Source organism: Salmo salar, unplaced genomic scaffold (assembly GCF_905237065.1).
Source record: "Salmo salar unplaced genomic scaffold, Ssal_v3.1, whole genome shotgun sequence".
NCBI classification, from domain to species: domain Eukaryota; kingdom Metazoa; phylum Chordata; class Actinopteri; order Salmoniformes; family Salmonidae; genus Salmo; species Salmo salar.
In genome coordinates, this window is record NW_025548829.1 from 63,232 (window position 1) to 83,548 (window position 20,317).

The following is a 20,317-nucleotide window of genomic DNA, read 5'->3' on the forward strand; positions in this document are numbered from 1 at the left end:
CCTGATGTACTGGCCTGTCTCCTGGTAGCGCCTCCATGCTCTGGACACTACGCTGACAGACACAGCAAACCTTCTTGCCACAGCTCGCATTGATGTGCCATCCTGGATGAGCTGCACTACCTGAGCCACTTGTGTGGGTTGTAGACTCCGTCTCATGCTACCACTAGAGTGAAAGCACAGCCAGCATTCAAAAGTGACCAAAACATCAGCCAGGAAGCATAGGAACTGAGAAGTGCTCTGTGGTCTCCACCTGCAGTACCACTCCTTTATTGGGGGTGTCTTGCTTATTGCCTATAATTTCCACCTGTTGTCTATTCCATTTGCACAACAGCATGTGAAATTTATTGTCAATCAGTGTTGCTTCCTAAGTGGACAGTTTGATTTCACAGAAGTGTGATTGACTTGGAGTTACATTGTGTTGTTTAAGTGTTCCCTTTATTTTTTTGAGCAGTATACTTTGTTGGCATTTACGTATGTCCCCATTACCATTAAAACATAATCAAAACCTATTTATTTTACTTACTTGCTGCCGGGCGCACCGATTTGTATCAAGAACTGCAACGCTGAGGGTTTTTTCATGCTCAACAGTTTCTCATGTGTCTCAAGAATGGTCCACCACCCAAAGGACATCCAGCCAACTTGACACAACTGTGGGAATCATAGGAGTCAACGTGGGCCAGCATCTCTGTGGAACGCTTTCTACACCTTGAAGAGTCAATGCCTTGACGAGTTGAGGCTGTTTTGAGGGCAAAAAGGGGGGGACACAATATTAGGAGGGTGTTCTTAATGTTTTGTACGCTCAGTGTATGTTTTTTGCTTTATGTAATACCATATATTTTAATGCTTTATGTGATGTATGTAATCGATTGATATATAATTTGGATATATTTTGAAATGTAGTTACATGGTGATTCATTTTGTTTTTCAGAATCTCCAAGCAAACTCAGTCTCTCCAGAGATCAGTCTCTCCAGTACCCAGTCATCTGTCCATGAAGAGTGACTTCTCTATGGATCATCCCATTTATTTTAGTGATGGATCAAAGACCGTTGGAAGCAGGTAAGTTACTGGTCAGAATTGATGATATTACTATTGAAGAGGAGAAACTTCAAGATCTGAAACCAGATGCATTTTGTGTATCTGAGTATGTACTGTACAGCAGTGGTCACCAACCTTTTCTAAGTCTAGATCACTTTCACAGTAAAAAAAAATGGCTGAGATTTACTGCTCAGATTGTTTTTTTTTACATTAACCTCACACAAACAGTTTTGTAGGAATGAGGTTTGGGCAGTAGGCCTAATACATTATCCCAGCATTAGGCTATATGATTGGACTGTCAATGTTGTTATTAATCAGACCATACTATATTTCAAAACTCTAGCTTTGATACCAAAATAGATCAGTTGGTTTAATACAGCAGCTCTTTGCTGTATTCATTGACAGTCTCTCTGTGGTCATGGTTTTAAAAGATATTAAATCTTACATAAGCTAGTAGCCTATTAAACTTGGCTGTGGCCAGAGTCATGGAAGCTCTGTAGCCACAGTGATTTGAGCTATCTACGCAGTAGGTGCACTCGATTTAGTCACAGATTTGTGGAGCAATTCTGTGGAGCAAGAATTGAAATAAATAGCTTTTTATTCTACTGGACTGATGGTATCTGCATCTGAAGGTCAACGAGGTCAAATCACGACGTCAGTGAACTTCAGGTCGAAAAGTTGGAGCTCTAGAAATATGCCTGAGTTTCCGACTTGGATTTCCGAGTTGGATGACATTTCAAAATGATTGTTCCCAACCACCTCTCACGGTCCCTGCTCTCTCCCTTCTTTCCTCCGGTGAGACTGACCAGAGAGGGGGACACCGTCTTCCACCTGATGTTGAAACTCGAGTCGCACCGCATCTGCCTCATGCACAAATTCATGTTGTTCCTATGACCAGAGAAAGCGAAAAATTCCTAAATATTAAAATCGACACGACGAGCTGCTAATAATAATAAACCGCAAGGCAATCGATACTTGGCTACTCTTTCATTGGCGATGCAGCCCGAGCAGAAGTATGGAGAAGTGCGCATTGTAAAATAGTTTTATGTAAACAGTGACCGTGCTGAAAATAAACTTAAACATGAACTCTCATAAAAACAGCAGCTCTTTGCTGTATTCGTTGACAGTCTCTCTGTGGTCATGGTTTTAAAATATATTAAATCTTACGTAAGCCTATTAAACTTGGCTGTGGCCAGAGTCATGGAAGCTCTGTAGCCACAGTGATTTGAGCTATCTACGCAGTAGGTGCACTCGATTTAGTCACAGATTTGCCAGTCCTCCGGGAAGGCAGAGTTTGTCTCATGGGAACACGTTGCTTACCCGGTGCGCAGGACGTTTGAATCAAGTGCACCTACAGGCAACAACTCAACACGATTTTAAAAAGGAGCGCAAGCCTTTATAGTTGGTTGGCTTTTCTACAGAAATATTTGGTGATCGACTAGGAATGCCTTGAAGATTGACCGGTTGGAGAACCACTGCTGTAAAGCATCTGCTTATAATTTGTTGTTTATGTCAATTATTTGAAGACACTGAGTGTACAAAACATTATGAACATCTGCTTTTTCCACGACATAATTGACAAGGTGAATCCAGGTGAAAGCAATGATCCCTTATTGATGTCACTTGTTAAATCCACTTCAGTCAGTGTAGATGAAGGGGAGTAGACATGTTTATTAGGGATGCACCGATATGACATTTTTGGCCGATAACCATATCCAATATTTTCCTTGTCAAACAACCCGATATCTGATATTTTCCTTGCCAAACAACCTGATACCGATTTCCAGTATTTTCCTTGCCAAACAACCCGATATCCAGTATTTTCCTTGCCAAACAACCCGATATCTGACATTTTCCTTGTCAAACAACCCGATACCGATATCCGATATTTTCCTTGCCAACAACCCGATATCCTATCGTTTCCTTGCCAAACAACCCGATATCCAGTATTTTCCTTGCCAAAGAACCTGATATCCAGTATTTTCCTTACCAGACAACTCGATACCGATATCCAGTATTTCCCTTGCCAAACAACCCGATTTCCAGTATTTTCCTTACCAAACAACCCGATACCGATATCCGCTATTTTCCTTGCCAAACAACCCGATATCCAATATGTTCCTTGCCAAACAACATCCGATATTTTCCATGCTAAACAACCCGATACCGATATCCGAAATTTTCTTTGCCAAACAACCCGATATCTGATATTTTCCTTGTCAAACAACCCGATACCGATATCCAGTATTTTCCTTCCCAAACAACCTGATATCTGATATTTTCCTTGCCAAACAACCCGATACCAATATACAGTATTTTCCTTACCAAACAATCCGATATCCAGTATTTTCCTTACCAAACAACCCGATACCGATATTTTCCTTGCCAAACAACCCGATATCCAATATTTTCCTTGCCAAACAACCCGATACCCATATCCTATATTGTCCTTGCCAAACAACACCCGATATCCAATATTTTCCTTGCCAAACAACCCGATATCCGATATTTTCCTTGCCAAACAACATCCAATATTTTCCATGCTAAACAACCCGATAAAGATATCTGAAATTTTCTTTGCCAAACAACCCGATATCCGATATTTTCCTTGCCAAACAACCCGATATCCGATATTTTCCATGCCAAACAACCCGATACCGATATCCGAAATGTTCTTTGCCAAACAACCCGATATCTGATATTTTCCTTGCCAAACAACCCGATACCGATATCCAGTATTTTCCTTGCCAAACAACCCGATATCTGATCATTTCCTTGCCTAACAACCCGATACCGATATCCAGTATTTTCCTTGCCAAACAACCCGATATCCATTATTTTCCTTACAAAACAACCCAATACCGATATTCGATATTTTCCTTGCCAATCAACCCGATATCCAATATTTTCCTTGCCAAACAACCAAATATCCAGTATTTTCCTTGCCAAACAAGCCGATATCCGATATTTTCCATGCCAAACAACCCGATACCGATATCCGAAATGTTCTTTGCCCAACAACCCGATATCCAGTATTTTACTTGGCAAACAACCCGATATCTGATATTTTCTTTGCCAAACAACCTGATACCGATATCCAGTATTTTCCTTGCCAAACAACCCGATATCTGACATTTTCCTTGTCAAACTTCCCGATTCCGATATCCAGTATTTTCCTTGCCAAACAACCTGATATCTGATATTTTCCTTGCCAAAGAACCTGATATCCAGTATTTTCCTTACCAGACAACTCGATACCGATATCCAGTATTTCCCTTGCCAAACAACCCGATTTCCAGTATTTTCCTTACCAAACAACCCGATACCGATATCCGCTATTTTCCTTGCCAAACAACCCGATATCCAATATGTTCCTTGCCAAACAACATCCGATATTTTCCATGCTAAACAACCCGATACCGATATCCGAAATTTTCTTTGCCAAACAACCCGATATCTGATATTTTCCTTGTCAAACAACCCGATACCGATATCCAGTATTTTCCTTCCCAAACAACCTGATATCTGATATTTTCCTTGCCAAACAACCCGATACCAATATACAGTATTTTCCTTACCAAACAATCCGATATCCAGTATTTTCCTTACCAAACAACCCGATACCGATATTTTCCTTGCCAAACAACCCGATATCCAATATTTTCCTTGCCAAACAACCCGATACCCATATCCTATATTGTCCTTGCCAAACAACACCCGATATCCAATATTTTCCTTGCCAAACAACCCGATATCCGATATTTTCCTTGCCAAACAACATCCAATATTTTCCATGCTAAACAACCCGATAAAGATATCTGAAATTTTCTTTGCCAAACAACCCGATATCCGATATTTTCCTTGCCAAACAACCCGATATCCGATATTTTCCATGCCAAACAACCCGATACCGATATCCGAAATGTTCTTTGCCAAACAACCCGATATCTGATATTTTCCTTGCCAAACAACCCGATACCGATATCCAGTATTTTCCTTGCCAAACAACCCGATATCTGATCATTTCCTTGCCTAACAACCCGATACCGATATCCAGTATTTTCCTTGCCAAACAACCCGATATCCATTATTTTCCTTACAAAACAACCCAATACCGATATTCGATATTTTCCTTGCCAATCAACCCGATATCCAATATTTTCCTTGCCAAACAACCAAATATCCAGTATTTTCCTTGCCAAACAAGCCGATATCCGATATTTTCCATGCCAAACAACCCGATACCGATATCCGAAATGTTCTTTGCCCAACAACCCGATATCCAGTATTTTACTTGGCAAACAACCCGATATCTGATATTTTCTTTGCCAAACAACCTGATACCGATATCCAGTATTTTCCTTGCCAAACAACCCGATATCTGACATTTTCCTTGTCAAACTTTCCGATTCCGATATCCAGTATTTTCCTTGCCAAACAACCTGATATCTGATATTTTCCTTGCCAAACAACCCGATACCAATATCCAGTATTTTCCTTGCCAAACAACCCGATATCCAGTGTTTTCCTTGCCAAACATCCCGATATCCAATATTTTCCTTGCCAAACAACCCGATATCCAGTATTTTCCTTACCAAACAACCCGATATCCAGTATTTTCCTTGCCAAACAACCCGATATCCAATATTTTCCTTGCCAAACATCCCGATATCCAGTATTTTCCTTGCCAAACAACCCGATATACAGTATTTTACTTGCCAAACAACCCGATATCTGATATTTTCCATGCCAAACACCCCGATACCAATATCAGAAATGTTCATTGCCAAAAACCCGATATCTGATATTTTCCTTGCCAAACAACCCGATACCGATATCCAGTTTTTTCCTTGCCAAACAACCCCATATCTGATATTTTCCTTGTCTAACAACCCGATACCGATATCCAGTATTTTCCTTGCCAAACAACCCGATATCCATTATTTTCCTTACCAAACAACCCAATACGGATATTCAATATTTTCCTTGCCAAACAACCCGATATCCAATATTTTCCTTGCCAATCAACCAGATATCCAGTATTTTCCTTGCCAAACAACCCGATATCCAGTATTTTACTTGGCAAACAACCCGATATCTGATATTTTCTTTGCCAAACAACCTAATACCGATATCCAGTATTTTCCTTGCCAAACAACCCGATATCTGACATTTTCCTTGTCAAACTTCCCGATACCGATATCCAGTATTTTCCTTGCCAAACAACCTGATATCTGATATTTTTCTTGCCAAACATCCCGATATCCAATATTTTCCTTGCCAAACAACCCGATATCCAGTATTTTCCTTACCAAACAACCCGATACCGATAGCCGATATTTTCCTTGCCAAACAACCCGATATCCAATATTTTCCTTGCCAAACATCCCGATATCCAGTATTTTCCTTGCCAAACAACCTGATATCTGACATTTTCCTTGTCAAACAACCTGATACCCAGTATTTTCCTTGCCAAACACCCCGATATCCAATATTTCCCTTGCCAAACAACCCCATACCGATATCCAGTATTTTCCTTGCCAAACAACCCGATACCAATAACCGATATTAAAAATTTTAGCAGCCTTCTAAGCATTCTAGTACAGTTAAATAGTTTAAACACACACACACACACTGAACAAAAATGTACACTGCTCAAAAAAATAAAGGGAACACTTAAACAACACATCCTAGATCTGAATGAAAGAAATAATCTTATTAAATACTTTTTTCTTTACATAGTTGAATGTGCTGACAACAAAATCACACAAAAAGAATCAATGGAAATCCAATGTATCAACCCATGGAGGTCTGGATTTGGAGTCACACTCAAAATTACAGTGGAAAACCACACTACAGGCTGATCCAACTTTGATGTAATGTCCTTAAAACAAGTCAAAATGAGGCTCAGTAGTGTGTGTGGCCTCCACGTGCCTGTATGACCTCCCTACAACGCCTGGGCATGCTCCTGATGAGGTTGCGGATGGTCTCCTGAGGGATCTCCTCCCAGACCTGGACTAAAGCATCCGCCAACTCCTGGACAGTCTGTGGTGCAACGTGGCGTTGGTGGATGGAGCGAGACATGATGTCCCAGATGTGCTCAATTGGATTCAGGTCTGGGGAACGGGTGGGCCAGTCCATAGCATCAATGCCTTCCTCTTGCAGGAACTGCTGACACACTCCAGCCACATGAGGTCTAGCATTGTCTTGCATTAGGAGGAACCCAGGGCCAACCGTACCAGCATATGGTCTCACAAGGGGTCTGAGGATCTCATCTCGGTACCTAATGGCAGTTAGGCTACCTCTGGCGAGCACATGGAGGGCTGTGCGGCCCCCCAAAGAAATGCCACCCCACACCATGACTGACCCACCGCCAAACCGGTCATGCTGGAGGATGTTGCAGGCAGCAGAACGTTCTCCACGGGCGTCTCCAGACTCTGTCACGTCTGTCACATGTGCTCAGTGTGAACCTGCTTTCATCTGTGAAGAGCACAGGGTGCCAGTGGCGAATTTGCCAATCTTGGTGTTCTCTGGCAAATGCCAAACGTCCTGCACGGTGTTGGGCTGTAAGCACAACCCCCACCTGTGGACGTCGGGCCCTCATACCACCCTCATGGAGTCTGTTTCTGACCGTTTGAGCAGACACATGCACATTTGTGGCCTGCTGGAGGTCATTTTGCAGGGCTCTGGCAGTGCTCCTCCTGCTCCTCCTTGCACAAAGGCGGAGGTAGCGGTCCTGCTGCTGGGTTGTTGCCCTCCTACGGCCTCCTCCACGTCTCCTGATGTACTGGCCTGTCTCCTGGTAGCGCCTCCATGCTCTGGACACTACGCTGACAGACACAGCAAACCTTCTTGCCACAGCTCGCATTGATGTGCCATCCTGGATGAGCTGCACTACCTGAGCCACTTGTGTGGGTTGTAGACTCCGTCTCATGCTACCACTAGAGTGAAAGCACAGCCAGCATTCAAAAGTGACCAAAACATCAGCCAGGAAGCATAGGAACTGAGAAGTGCTCTGTGGTCTCCACCTGCAGTACCACTCCTTTATTGGGGGTGTCTTGCTTATTGCCTATAATTTCCACCTGTTGTCTATTCCATTTGCACAACAGCATGTGAAATTTATTGTCAATCAGTGTTGCTTCCTAAGTGGACAGTTTGATTTCACAGAAGTGTGATTGACTTGGAGTTACATTGTGTTGTTTAAGTGTTCCCTTTATTTTTTTGAGCAGTATACTTTGTTGGCATTTACGTATGTCCCCATTACCATTAAAACATAATCAAAACCTATTTATTTTACTTACTTGCTGCCGGGCGCACCGATTTGTATCAAGAACTGCAACGCTGAGGGGTTTTTCATGCTCAACAGTTTCTCATGTGTCTCAAGAATGGTCCACCACCCAAAGGACATCCAGCCAACTTGACACAACTGTGGGAATCATAGGAGTCAACGTGGGCCAGCATCTCTGTGGAACGCTTTCTACACCTTGAAGAGTCAATGCCTTGACGAGTTGAGGCTGTTTTGAGGGCAAAAAGGGGGGGACACAATATTAGGAGGGTGTTCTTAATGTTTTGTACGCTCAGTGTATGTTTTTTGCTTTATGTAATACCATATATTTTAATGCTTTATGTGATGTATGTAATCGATTGATATATAATTTGGATATATTTTGAAATGTAGTTACATGGTGATTCATTTTGTTTTTCAGAATCTCCAAGCAAACTCAGTCTCTCCAGAGATCAGTCTCTCCAGTACCCAGTCATCTGTCCATGAAGAGTGACTTCTCTATGGATCATCCCATTTATTTTAGTGATGGATCAAAGACCGTTGGAAGCAGGTAAGTTACTGGTCAGAATTGATGATATTACTATTGAAGAGGAGAAACTTCAAGATCTGAAACCAGATGCATTTTGTGTATCTGAGTATGTACTTTACAGCAGTGGTCACCAACCTTTTCTAAGTCTAGATCACTTTCACAGTAAAAAAAAAATGGCTGAGATTTACTGCTCAGATTGTTTTTTTTTACATTAACCTCACACAAACAGTTTTGTAGGAATGAGGTTTGGGCAGTAGGCCTAATACATTATCCCAGCATTAGGCTATATGATTGGACTGCCAATGTTGTTATTAATCAGACCATACTATATTTCAAAACTCTAGCTTTGATACCAAAATAGATCAGTTGGTTTAATACAGCAGCTCTTTGCTGTATTCATTGACAGTCTCTCTGTGGTCATGGTTTTAAAAGATATTAAATCTTACATAAGCTAGTAGCCTATTAAACTTGGCTGTGGCCAGAGTCATGGAAGCTCTGTAGCCACAGTGATTTGAGCTATCTACGCAGTAGGTGCACTCGATTTAGTCACAGATTTGCCAGTCCTCCGGGAAGGCAGAGTTTGTCTCATGGGAACACGTTGCTTACCCGGTGCGCAGGACGTTTGAATCAAGTGCACCTACAGGCAACAACTCAACACGATTTTAAAAAAGGAGCGCAAGCCTTTATAGTTGGTTGGCTTTTCTACAGAAATATTTGGTGATCGACTAGGAATGCCTTGAAGATTGACCAGTTGGAGAACCACTGCTGTAAAGCATCTGCTTATAATTTGTTGTTTATGTCAATTATTTGAAGACACTGAGTGTACAAAACATTATGAACATCTGCTTTTTCCACGACATAATTGACAAGGTGAATCCAGGTGAAAGCAATGATCCCTTATTGATGTCACTTGTTAAATCCACTTCAGTCAGTGTAGATGAAGGGGAGTAGACATGTTTATTAGGGATGCACCGATATGACATTTTTGGCCGATAACCATATCCAATATTTTCCTTGTCAAACAACCCGATATCTGATATTTTCCTTGCCAAACAACCTGATACCGATTTCCAGTATTTTCCTTGCCAAACAACCCGATATCCAGTATTTTCCTTGCCAAACAACCCGATATCTGACATTTTCCTTGTCAAACAACCCGATACCGATATCCGATATTTTCCTTGCCAACAACCCGATATCCTATCGTTTCCTTGCCAAACAACCCGATATCCAGTATTTTCCTTGCCAAAGAACCTGATATCCAGTATTTTCCTTACCAGACAACTCGATACCGATATCCAGTATTTCCCTTGCCAAACAACCCGATATCCAGTATTTTCCTTGTCAAACAACCCGAAACCGATATCCAGTATTTTCCGTGCCAAACAACCCGATATCCAGTATTTTCCTTGCCAAACAACCCGATATCCAGTATTTTCCTTGCCAAACAACCCGATATCTGACATTTTCCTTGTCAAACAACCCGATACCGATATCCGATATTTTCCTTGCCAACAACCCGATATCCTATCGTTTCCTTGCCAAACAACCCGATATCCAGTATTTTCCTTGCCAAAGAACCTGATATCCAGTATTTTCCTTACCAGACAACTCGATACCGATATCCAGTATTTCCCTTGCCAAACAACCCGATATCCAGTATTTTCCTTGTCAAACAACCCGAAACCGATATCCAGTATTTTCCGTGCCAAACAACCCGATATCCAGTATTTTCCTTGCCAAACGACCTGATATCCAGTTTTTTCCTTGTCAAACAACCCAATAGCCAATATTTTCCTTGCCAAACAACCCGATATCTGATATTTTCTTTGCCAAACAACCTGATACCGATATCCAATATTTTCCTTGCCAAACAACCTGATATCCGATATTTTCCTTGCCAAACAACATCTGATATTTTCCATGCTAAACAACCCGATACCGATATCCGAAATGTTCTTTGCCAAACAACCCGATATCTGATATTTTCCTTGCCAAACAACCCGATACCGATATCCAGTATTTTCCTTGCCAAACAACCCGATATCTGATATTTTCCTTGCCTAACAACCCGATACCGATATCCAGTATTTTCCTTGCCAAACAACCCGATATCCAGTATTTTCCTTGCCAAACAACCCGATATTTGACATTTTCCTTGTCAAACAACCCGATATTTGACATTTTCCTTGTCAAACAACCCGATACCGATATCCAATATTTTCCTTTCCAAACAACCCGATATCCAATATTTTCCTTGCCAAATAACCCGATATCCAGTATTTTCCTTGCCAAACACCCCGATATCCAATATTTCCCCTGCCAAACAACCCGATACAGATATCCAGTATTTTGTTGTGTATGTCAATTATTTGAAGACACTGAGTGTACAAAACATTATGAACATCTGCTATTTCCATGACATAATTGACAAGGTGAATCCGGGTGAAAGCAATGATCCCATATTGATGTCACTTGTTAAATCCACTTCAGTCAGTGTAGATGAAGGGGAGTAGACATGTTTATTAGGGATGCACCGATATGACATTTTTGGCCAATACCCATATCCGATTTTTTCCTTGTCAAACAACCCAATAGCCAATATTTTCCTTGCCAAACAACCCGTTATCTGATATTTTCATTACCGAACAACCCGATACCGATATCCAGTATTTTCCTTACCAAACAACCCGATACCGATATTCAGTATTTTATTTGACAAACAACCCGATATCCTTTATTTTCGTTACCAAACAACTCCATACCGATATTCAATATTTTCCTTGCCAAACAACCCGATATCCAGTATTTTATTTGCCAAACAACCCGATAGCTGACATTTTCCTTGTCAAACAACCCGATACCGATATCCGGTATTTTCCTTGCCAAACAACCCGATTTCCAGTATTTTCCTTACCAAACAACCCGATACCGATATCCGATATTTTCCTTGCCAAACAACCCGATATCCGATATTTTCCTTGCCAAACAACATCCGATATTTTCCATGCTAAACAACCCGATACCGATATCCAAAATTTTCTTTGCCAAACAACCCGATATCTGATATTTTCCTTGTCAAACAACCCGATACCGATATCCAGTATTTTCCTTCCCAAACAACCTGATATCTGATATTTTCCTTGCCAAACAACCCGATACCAATATCCAGTATTTTCCTTACCAAACAATCCGATATCCAGTATTTTCCTTACCAAACAACCCGATACCGATATCCGATATTTTCCTTGCCAAACAACCCGATATCCAATATTTTCCTTGCCAAACAACCCGATACCCATATCCTATATTGTCCTTGCCAAACAACACCCGATATCCAATATTTTCCTTGCCAAACAACCCGATATCCTATATTTTCCTTGCCAAACAACATCCAATATTTTCCATGCTAAACAACCCGATAAAGATATCTGAAATTTTCTTTGCCAAACAACCCGATATCCGATATTTTCCTTGCCAAACAACCCGATATCCGATATTTTCCATGCCAAACAACCCGATACCGATATCCGAAATGTTCTTTGCCAAACAACCCGATATCTGATATTTTCCTTGCCAAACAACCCGATACCGATATCCAGTATTTTCCTTGCCAAACAACCCGATATCTGATCATTTCCTTGCCTAACAACCCGATACCGATATCCAGTATTTTCCTTGCCAAACAACCCGATATCCATTATTTTCCTTACAAAACAACCCAATACCGATATTCGATATTTTCCTTGCAAATCAACCCGATATCCAATATTTTCCTTGCCAAACAACCAGATATCCAGTATTTTCCTTGCCAAACAAGCCGATATCCGATATTTTCCATGCCAAACAACCCGATACCGATATCCGAAATGTTCTTTGCCCAACAACCCGATATCCAGTATTTTACTTGGCAAACAACCCGATATCTGATATTTTCTTTGCCAAACAACCCGATACCGATATCCAGTATTTTCCTTGCCAAACAACCCGATATCCAGTATTTTCCTTACCAAACAACCTGATACCGATATCCGATATTTTCCTTGCCAAACATCCCGATATCCAATATTTTCCTTGCCAAACAACCCGATATCCAGTATTTCCTTACCAAACAACCCGATACCGATAGCCGATATTTTCCTTGCCAAACAACCCGATATCTGATATTTTCCATGCCAATCACCCCGATACCAATATCCGAAATGTTCTTTGCCAAACAACCCGATATCTGATATTTTCCTTGCCAAACAACCCGATACCGATATCCAGTTTTTCCCTTGCCAAACAACCCCATATCTGATATTTTCCTTGTCTAACAACCCGATACCGATATCCAGTATTTTCCTTGCCAAACAACCCGATACGGATTTTCGATATTTTCCTTGCCAAACAACCCGATATCCAATATTTTCCTTGCCAATCAACCAGATATCCAGTATTTTCCTCGCCAAACAACCCGATATCCAGTATTTTACTTGGCAAACAACCCGATATCTGATATTTTCTTTGCCAAACAACCTGATACCGATATCCAGTATTTTCCTTGCCAAACAACCCGATATCTGACATTTTCCTTGTCAAACTTCCCGATACCGATATCCAGTATTTTCCTTGCCAAACAACCTGATATCTGATATTTTTCTTCCCAAACATCCCGATATCCAATATTTTCCTTGCCAAACAACCCGATATCCAGTATTTTCCTTACCAAACAACCCGATACCGATAGCCGATATTTTCCTTGCCAAACAACCCGATATCCAATATTTTCCTTGCCAAACATCCCGATATCCAGTATTTTCCTTGCCAAACAACCCGATATACAGTATTTTACTTGCCAAACAACCCGATATCTGATATTTTCCATGCCAAACACCCCGATACCGATATCCGAAATTTTCTTTGCCAAACATCCCGATATCAGATATTTTCCTTGCCAAACAACCCGATATCTGATATTTTCTTTGCCAAACAACCCGATACCCAGTATTTTCCTTGCCAAACAACCCGATACCCAGTATTTTCCTTGCCAAACAACCCCATACCGATATCCAGTATTTTCCTTGCCAAACAACCTGATATCTGATATTTTTCTTGCCAAACATCCCGATATCCAATATTTTCCTTGCCAAACAACCCGATATCCAATATTTTCCTTGCCAAACATCCTGATATCCAGTATTTTCCTTGCCAAACAACCTGATATCTGACATTTTCCTTGTCAAACAACCTGATACCCAGTATTTTCCTTGCCAAACACCCCGATATCCAATATTTCCCTTGCCAAACAACCCCATACCGATATCCAGTATTTTCCTTGCCAAACAACCCGATACCAATAACCGATATTAAAAATTTTAGCAGCCTTCTAAGCATTCTAGTACAGTTAAATAGTTTAAACACACACACACACACTGAACAAAAATGTACACTGCTCAAAAAAATAAAGGGAACACTTAAACAACACATCCTAGATCTGAATGAAAGAAATAATCTTATTAAATACTTTTTCTTTACATAGTTGAATGTGCTGACAACAAAATCACACAAAAAGAATCAATGGAAATCCAATGTATCAACCCATGGAGGTCTGGATTTGGAGTCACACTCAAAATTACAGTGGAAAACCACACTACAGGCTGATCCAACTTTGATGTAATGTCCTTAAAACAAGTCAAAATGAGGCTCAGTAGTGTGTGTGGCCTCCACGTGCCTGTATGACCTCCCTACAACGCCTGGGCATGCTCCTGATGAGGTTGCGGATGGTCTCCTGAGGATCTCCTCCCAGACCTGGACTAAAGCATCCGCCAACTCCTGGACAGTCTGTGGTGCAACGTGGCGTTGGTGGATGGAGCGAGACATGATGTCCCAGATGTGCTCAATTGGATTCAGGTCTGGGGAACGGGTGGGCCAGTCCATAGCATCAATGCCTTCCTCTTGCAGGAACTGCTGACACACTCCAGCCACATGAGGTCTAGCATTGTCTTGCATTAGGAGGAACCCAGGGCCAACCGTACCAGCATATGGTCTCACAAGGGGTCTGAGGATCTCATCTCGGTACCTAATGGCAGTTAGGCTACCTCTGGCGAGCACATGGAGGGCTGTGCGGCCCCCCAAAGAAAATGCCACCCCACACCATGACTGACCCACCGCCAAACCGGTCATGCTGGAGGATGTTGCAGGCAGCAGAACGTTCTCCACGGCGTCTCCAGACTCTGTCACGTCTGTCACATGTGCTCAGTGTGAACCTGCTTTCATCTGTGAAGAGCACAGGGTGCCAGTGGCGAATTTGCCAATCTTGGTGTTCTCTGGCAATGCCAAACGTCCTGCACGGTGTTGGGCTGTAAGCACAACCCCCACCTGTGGACGTCGGGCCCTCATACCACCCTCATGGAGTCTGTTTCTGACCGTTTGAGCAGACACATGCACATTTGTGGCCTGCTGGAGGTCATTTTGCAGGGCTCTGGCAGTGCTCCTCCTGCTCCTCCTTGCACAAAGGCGGAGGTAGCGGTCCTGCTGCTGGGTTGTTGCCCTCCTACGGCCTCCTCCACGTCTCCTGATGTACTGGCCTGTCTCCTGGTAGCGCCTCCATGCTCTGGACACTACGCTGCCAGACACAGCAAACCTTCTTGCCACAGCTCGCATTGATGTGCCATCCTGGATGAGCTGCACTACCTGAGCCACTTGTGTGGGTTGTAGACTCCGTCTCATGCTACCACTAGAGTGAAAGCACAGCCAGCATTCAAAAGTGCCCAAAACATCAGCCAGGAAGCATAGGAACTGAGAAGTGTTCTGTGGTCTCCACCTGCAGTACCACTCCTTTATTGGGGGTGTCTTGCTTATTGCCTATAATTTCCACCTGTTGTCTATTCCATTTGCACAACAATATGTGAAATTTATTGTCAATCAGTGTTGCTTCCTAAGTGGACAGTTTGATTTCACAGAAGTGTGATTGACTTGGAGTTACATTGTGTTGTTTAAGTGTTCCCTTTATTTTTTTGAGCAGTATACTTTGTTGGCATTTACGTATGTCCCCATTACCATTAAAACATAATCAAAACCTATTTATTTTACTTACTTGCTGCCGGGCGCACCGATTTGTATCAAGAACTGCAACGCTGAGGGGTTTTCATGCTCAACAGTTTCTCATGTGTCTCAAGAATGGTCCACCACCCAAAGGACATCCAGCCAACTTGACACAACTGTGGGAATCATAGGAGTCAACGTGGGCCAGCATCTCTGTGGAACGCTTTCTACACCTTGAAGAGTCAATGCCTTGACGAGTTGAGGCTGTTTGAGGGCAAAAGGGGGGACACAATATTAGGAGGGTGTTCTTAATGTTTTGTACGCTCAGTGTATGTTTTTTGCTTTATGTAATACCATATATTTTAATGCTTTATGTGATGTATGTAATCGATTGATATATAATTTGGATATATTTTGAAATGTAGTTACATGGTGATTCATTTTGTTTTTCAGAATCTCCAAGCAAACTCAGTCTCTCCAGAGATCAGTCTCTCCAGTACCCAGTCATCTGTCCATGAAGAGTGACTTCTCTATGGATCATCCCATTTATTTTAGTGATGGATCAAAGACCGTTGGAAGCAGGTAAGTTACTGGTCAGAATTGATGATATTACTATTGAAGAGGAGAAACTTCAAGATCTGAAACCAGATGCATTTTGTGTATCTGAGTATGTACTTTACAGCAGTGGTCACCAACCTTTTCTAAGTCTAGATCACTTTCACAGTAAAAAAAAATGGCTGAGATTTACTGCTCAGATTGTTTTTTTTACATTAACCTCACACAAACAGTTTTGTAGGAATGAGGTTTGGGCAGTAGGCCTAATACATTATCCCAGCATTAGGCTATATGATTGGACTGCCAATGTTGTTATTAATCAGACCATACTATATTTCAAAACTCTAGCTTTGATACCAAAATAGATCAGTTGGTTTAATACAGCAGCTCTTTGCTGTATTCATTGACAGTCTCTCTGTGGTCATGGTTTTAAAAGATATTAAATCTTACATAAGCTAGTAGCCTATTAAACTTGGCTGTGGCCAGAGTCATGGAAGCTCTGTAGCCACAGTGATTTGAGCTATCTACGCAGTAGGTGCACTCGATTTAGTCACAGATTTGTGGAGCAATTCTGTGGAGCAAGAATTGAAATAAATAGCTTTTTATTCTACTGGACTGATGGTATCTGCATCTGAAGGTCAACGAGGTCAAATCACGACGTCAGTGAACTTCAGGTCGAAAAGTTGGAGCTCTAGAAATATGCCTGAGTTTCCGACTTGGATTTCCGAGTTGGATGACATTTCAAAATGATTGTTCCCAACCACCTCTCACGGTCCCTGCTCTCTCCCTTCTTTCCTCCGGTGAGACTGACCAGAGAGGGGGGACACCGTCTTCCACCTGATGTTGAAACTCGAGTCGCACCGCATCTGCCTCATGCACAAATTCATGTTGTTCCTATGACCAGAGAAAGCGAAAAATTCCTAAATATTAAAATCGACACGACGAGCTGCTAATAATAATAAACCGCAAGGCAATCGATACTTGGCTACTCTTTCATTGGCGATGCAGCCCGAGCAGAAGTATGGAGAAGTGCGCATTGTAAAATAGTTTTATGTAAACAGTGACCGTGCTGAAAATAAACTTAAACATGAACTCTCATAAAAACAGCAGCTCTTTGCTGTATTCGTTGACAGTCTCTCTGTGGTCATGGTTTTAAAAGATATTAAATCCTACGTAAGCCTATTAAACTTGGCTGTGGCCAGAGTCATGGAAGCTCTGTAGCCACAGTGATTTGAGCTATCTACGCAGTAGGTGCACTCGATTTAGTCACAGATTTGCCAGTCCTCCGGGAAGGCAGAGTTTGTCTCATGGGAACACGTTGCTTACCCGGTGCGCAGGACGTTTGAATCAAGTGCACCTACCGGCAACAACTCAACACGATTTTAAAAAAGGAGCGCAAGCCTTTATAGTTGGTTGGCTTTTCTACAGAAATATTTGGTGATCGACTAGGAATGCCTTGAAGATTGACCGGTTGGAGAACCACTGCTGTAAAGCATCTGCTTATAATTTGTTGTTTATGTCAATTATTTGAAGACACTGAGTGTACAAAACATTATGAACATCTGCTTTTTCCACGACATAATTGACATGGTGAATCCAGGTGAAAGCAATGATCCCATATTGATGTCACTTGTTAAATCCACTTCAGTCAGTGTAGATGAAGGGGAGTAGACATGTTTATTAGGGATGCACCGATATGACATTTTTGGCCAATACCCATATCCGATTTTTCCTTGTCAAACAACCCAATAGCCAATATTTGCCTTGCCAAACAACCCGTTATCTGATATTTTCGTTACCAAACAACCCGATACCGATATCCAGTATTTTCGTTACCAAACAACCCGATACCGATATTCAGTATTTTATTTGACAAACAACCCGATATCCTTTATTTTCGTTACCAAACAACTCCAAACCGATATTCAATATTTTCCTTGCCAAACAACCCGATATCCAGTATTTTATTTGCCAAACAACCCGATATCTGACATTTTCCTTGTCAAACAACCCGATACCGATATCCGTTATTTTCCTTGCCAAACAACCCGATACCAATATCCAGTATTTTCCTTGCCAAACAACCCGATTTCCAGTATTTTCCTTACCAAACAACCCGATACCGATATCCGATATTTTCCTTGCCAAACAACCCGATATCCAATATTTTCCTTGCCAAACAACATCCGATATTTTCCATGCTAAACAACCCGATACCGATATCCGAAATTTTCTTTGCCAAACAACCCGATATCTGACATTTTCCTTGTCAAACAACCCGATACCGATATCCAGTATTTTCCTTCCCAAACAACCTGATATCTGATATTTTCCTTGCCAAACAACCCGATACCAATATCCAGTATTTTCCTTACCAAACAATCTGATATCCAGTATTTTTCTTTCCAAACAACCCGATACCGATATCCGATATTTTCCTTGCCAAACAACCCGATATCCAATATTTTCCTTGCCAAACAACCCGATATCCGATATTTTCCTTGCCAAACAACATCCAATATTTTCCATGCAAAACAACCCGATAAAGATATCTGAAATTTTCTTTGCCAAACAACCCGATATCCGATATTTTCCTTGCCAAACAACCCGATATCCGATATTTTCCATGCCAAACAACCCGATACCGATATCCGAAATGTTCTTTGCCAAACAACCCGATATCTGATATTTTCCTTGCCAAACAACCCGATACCGATATCCAGTATTTTCCTTGCCAAACAACCCGATATCTGATAATTTCCTTGCCTAACAACCCGATACCGATATCCAGTATTTTCCTTGCCAAACAACCCGATATCCATTATTTTCCTTACAAAACAACCCAATACCGATATTCGATATTTTCCTTGCCAATCAACCCGATATCCAATATTTTCCTTGCCAAACAACCAGATATCCAGTATTTTCCTTGCCAAACAAGCCGATATCCGATATTTTCCATGCCAAACAACCCGATACCGATATCCGAAATGTTCTTTGCCCAACAACCCGATATCCAGTATTTTACTTGGCAAACAACCCGATATCTGATATTTTCTTTGCCAAACAACCTGATACCGATATCCAGTATTTTCCTTGCCAAACAACCCGATATCTGACATTTTCCTTGTCAAACTTCCCGATACCGATATCCAGTATTTTCCTTGCCAAACAACCTGATATCTGATATTTTTCTTGCCAAACATCCCGATATCCAATATTTTCCTTGCCAAACAACCCGATATCCAGTATTTTCCTTACCAAACAACCCGATACCGATATCCAGTATTTTCCTTGCCAAACAACCTGATATCTGATATTTTTCTTGCCAAACATCCCGATATCCAGTATTTTCCTTGCCAAACAACCCGATATACAGTATTTTACTTGCAAAAAAACCCGATATCCAGTATTTTCCTTGCCAAACAACCCGATATCTGACATTTTCCTTGTCAAACAACCCGATACCGATATCCGATATTTTCCTTGCCAACAACACGATATCCAATATTTTCCTTGCCAAACAACCCGATATCCAGTATTTTCCTTGCCAAAGAACCTGATATCCAGTATTTTCCTTACCAGACAACTCGATACCGATATCCAGTATTTCCCTTGCCAAACAACCCGATATCCAGTATTTTCCTTGTCAAACAACCCGAAACCGATATCCAGTATTTTCCGTGCCAAACAACCCGATATCCAGTATTTTCCTTGCCAAAACGACCTGATATCCAGTTTTTCCTTGTCAAACAACCCAATAGCCAATATTTTCCTTGCCAAACAACCCGATATTCAGTATTTTCCTTGCCAAACAACCCGATATCTGATATTTTCTTTGCCAAACAACCTGATTCCGATATCCAGTATTTTCCTTGCCAAATAT

The 20,317-nt window shown here is 41.5% G+C and overlaps 1 protein-coding gene across 3 annotated transcripts in view; it reads left to right on the plus strand.

The window, feature by feature from the left end:
- LOC123733362 (uncharacterized) overlaps positions 1 to 18,065 on the plus strand; it is a 79,345-nt gene extending 61,280 nt beyond the window's left edge. For 2 of the 3 annotated variants that reach the window (XM_045712779.1, XM_045712780.1), the window contains exons 9-11: positions 929 to 1,057; positions 8,743 to 8,871; positions 16,330 to 18,065. In XM_045712779.1, the coding sequence (XP_045568735.1) occupies positions 929 to 1,057; positions 8,743 to 8,871; positions 16,330 to 16,462 (391 nt within the window). In that variant the 3' untranslated portion in view covers positions 16,463 to 18,065. The remainder of the gene's footprint in view (positions 1 to 928; positions 1,058 to 8,742; positions 8,872 to 16,329) is intronic. The other variant, XM_045712778.1, reaches the window with a different exon arrangement.
- Positions 18,066 to 20,317: the final 2,252 nt, after the last annotated feature.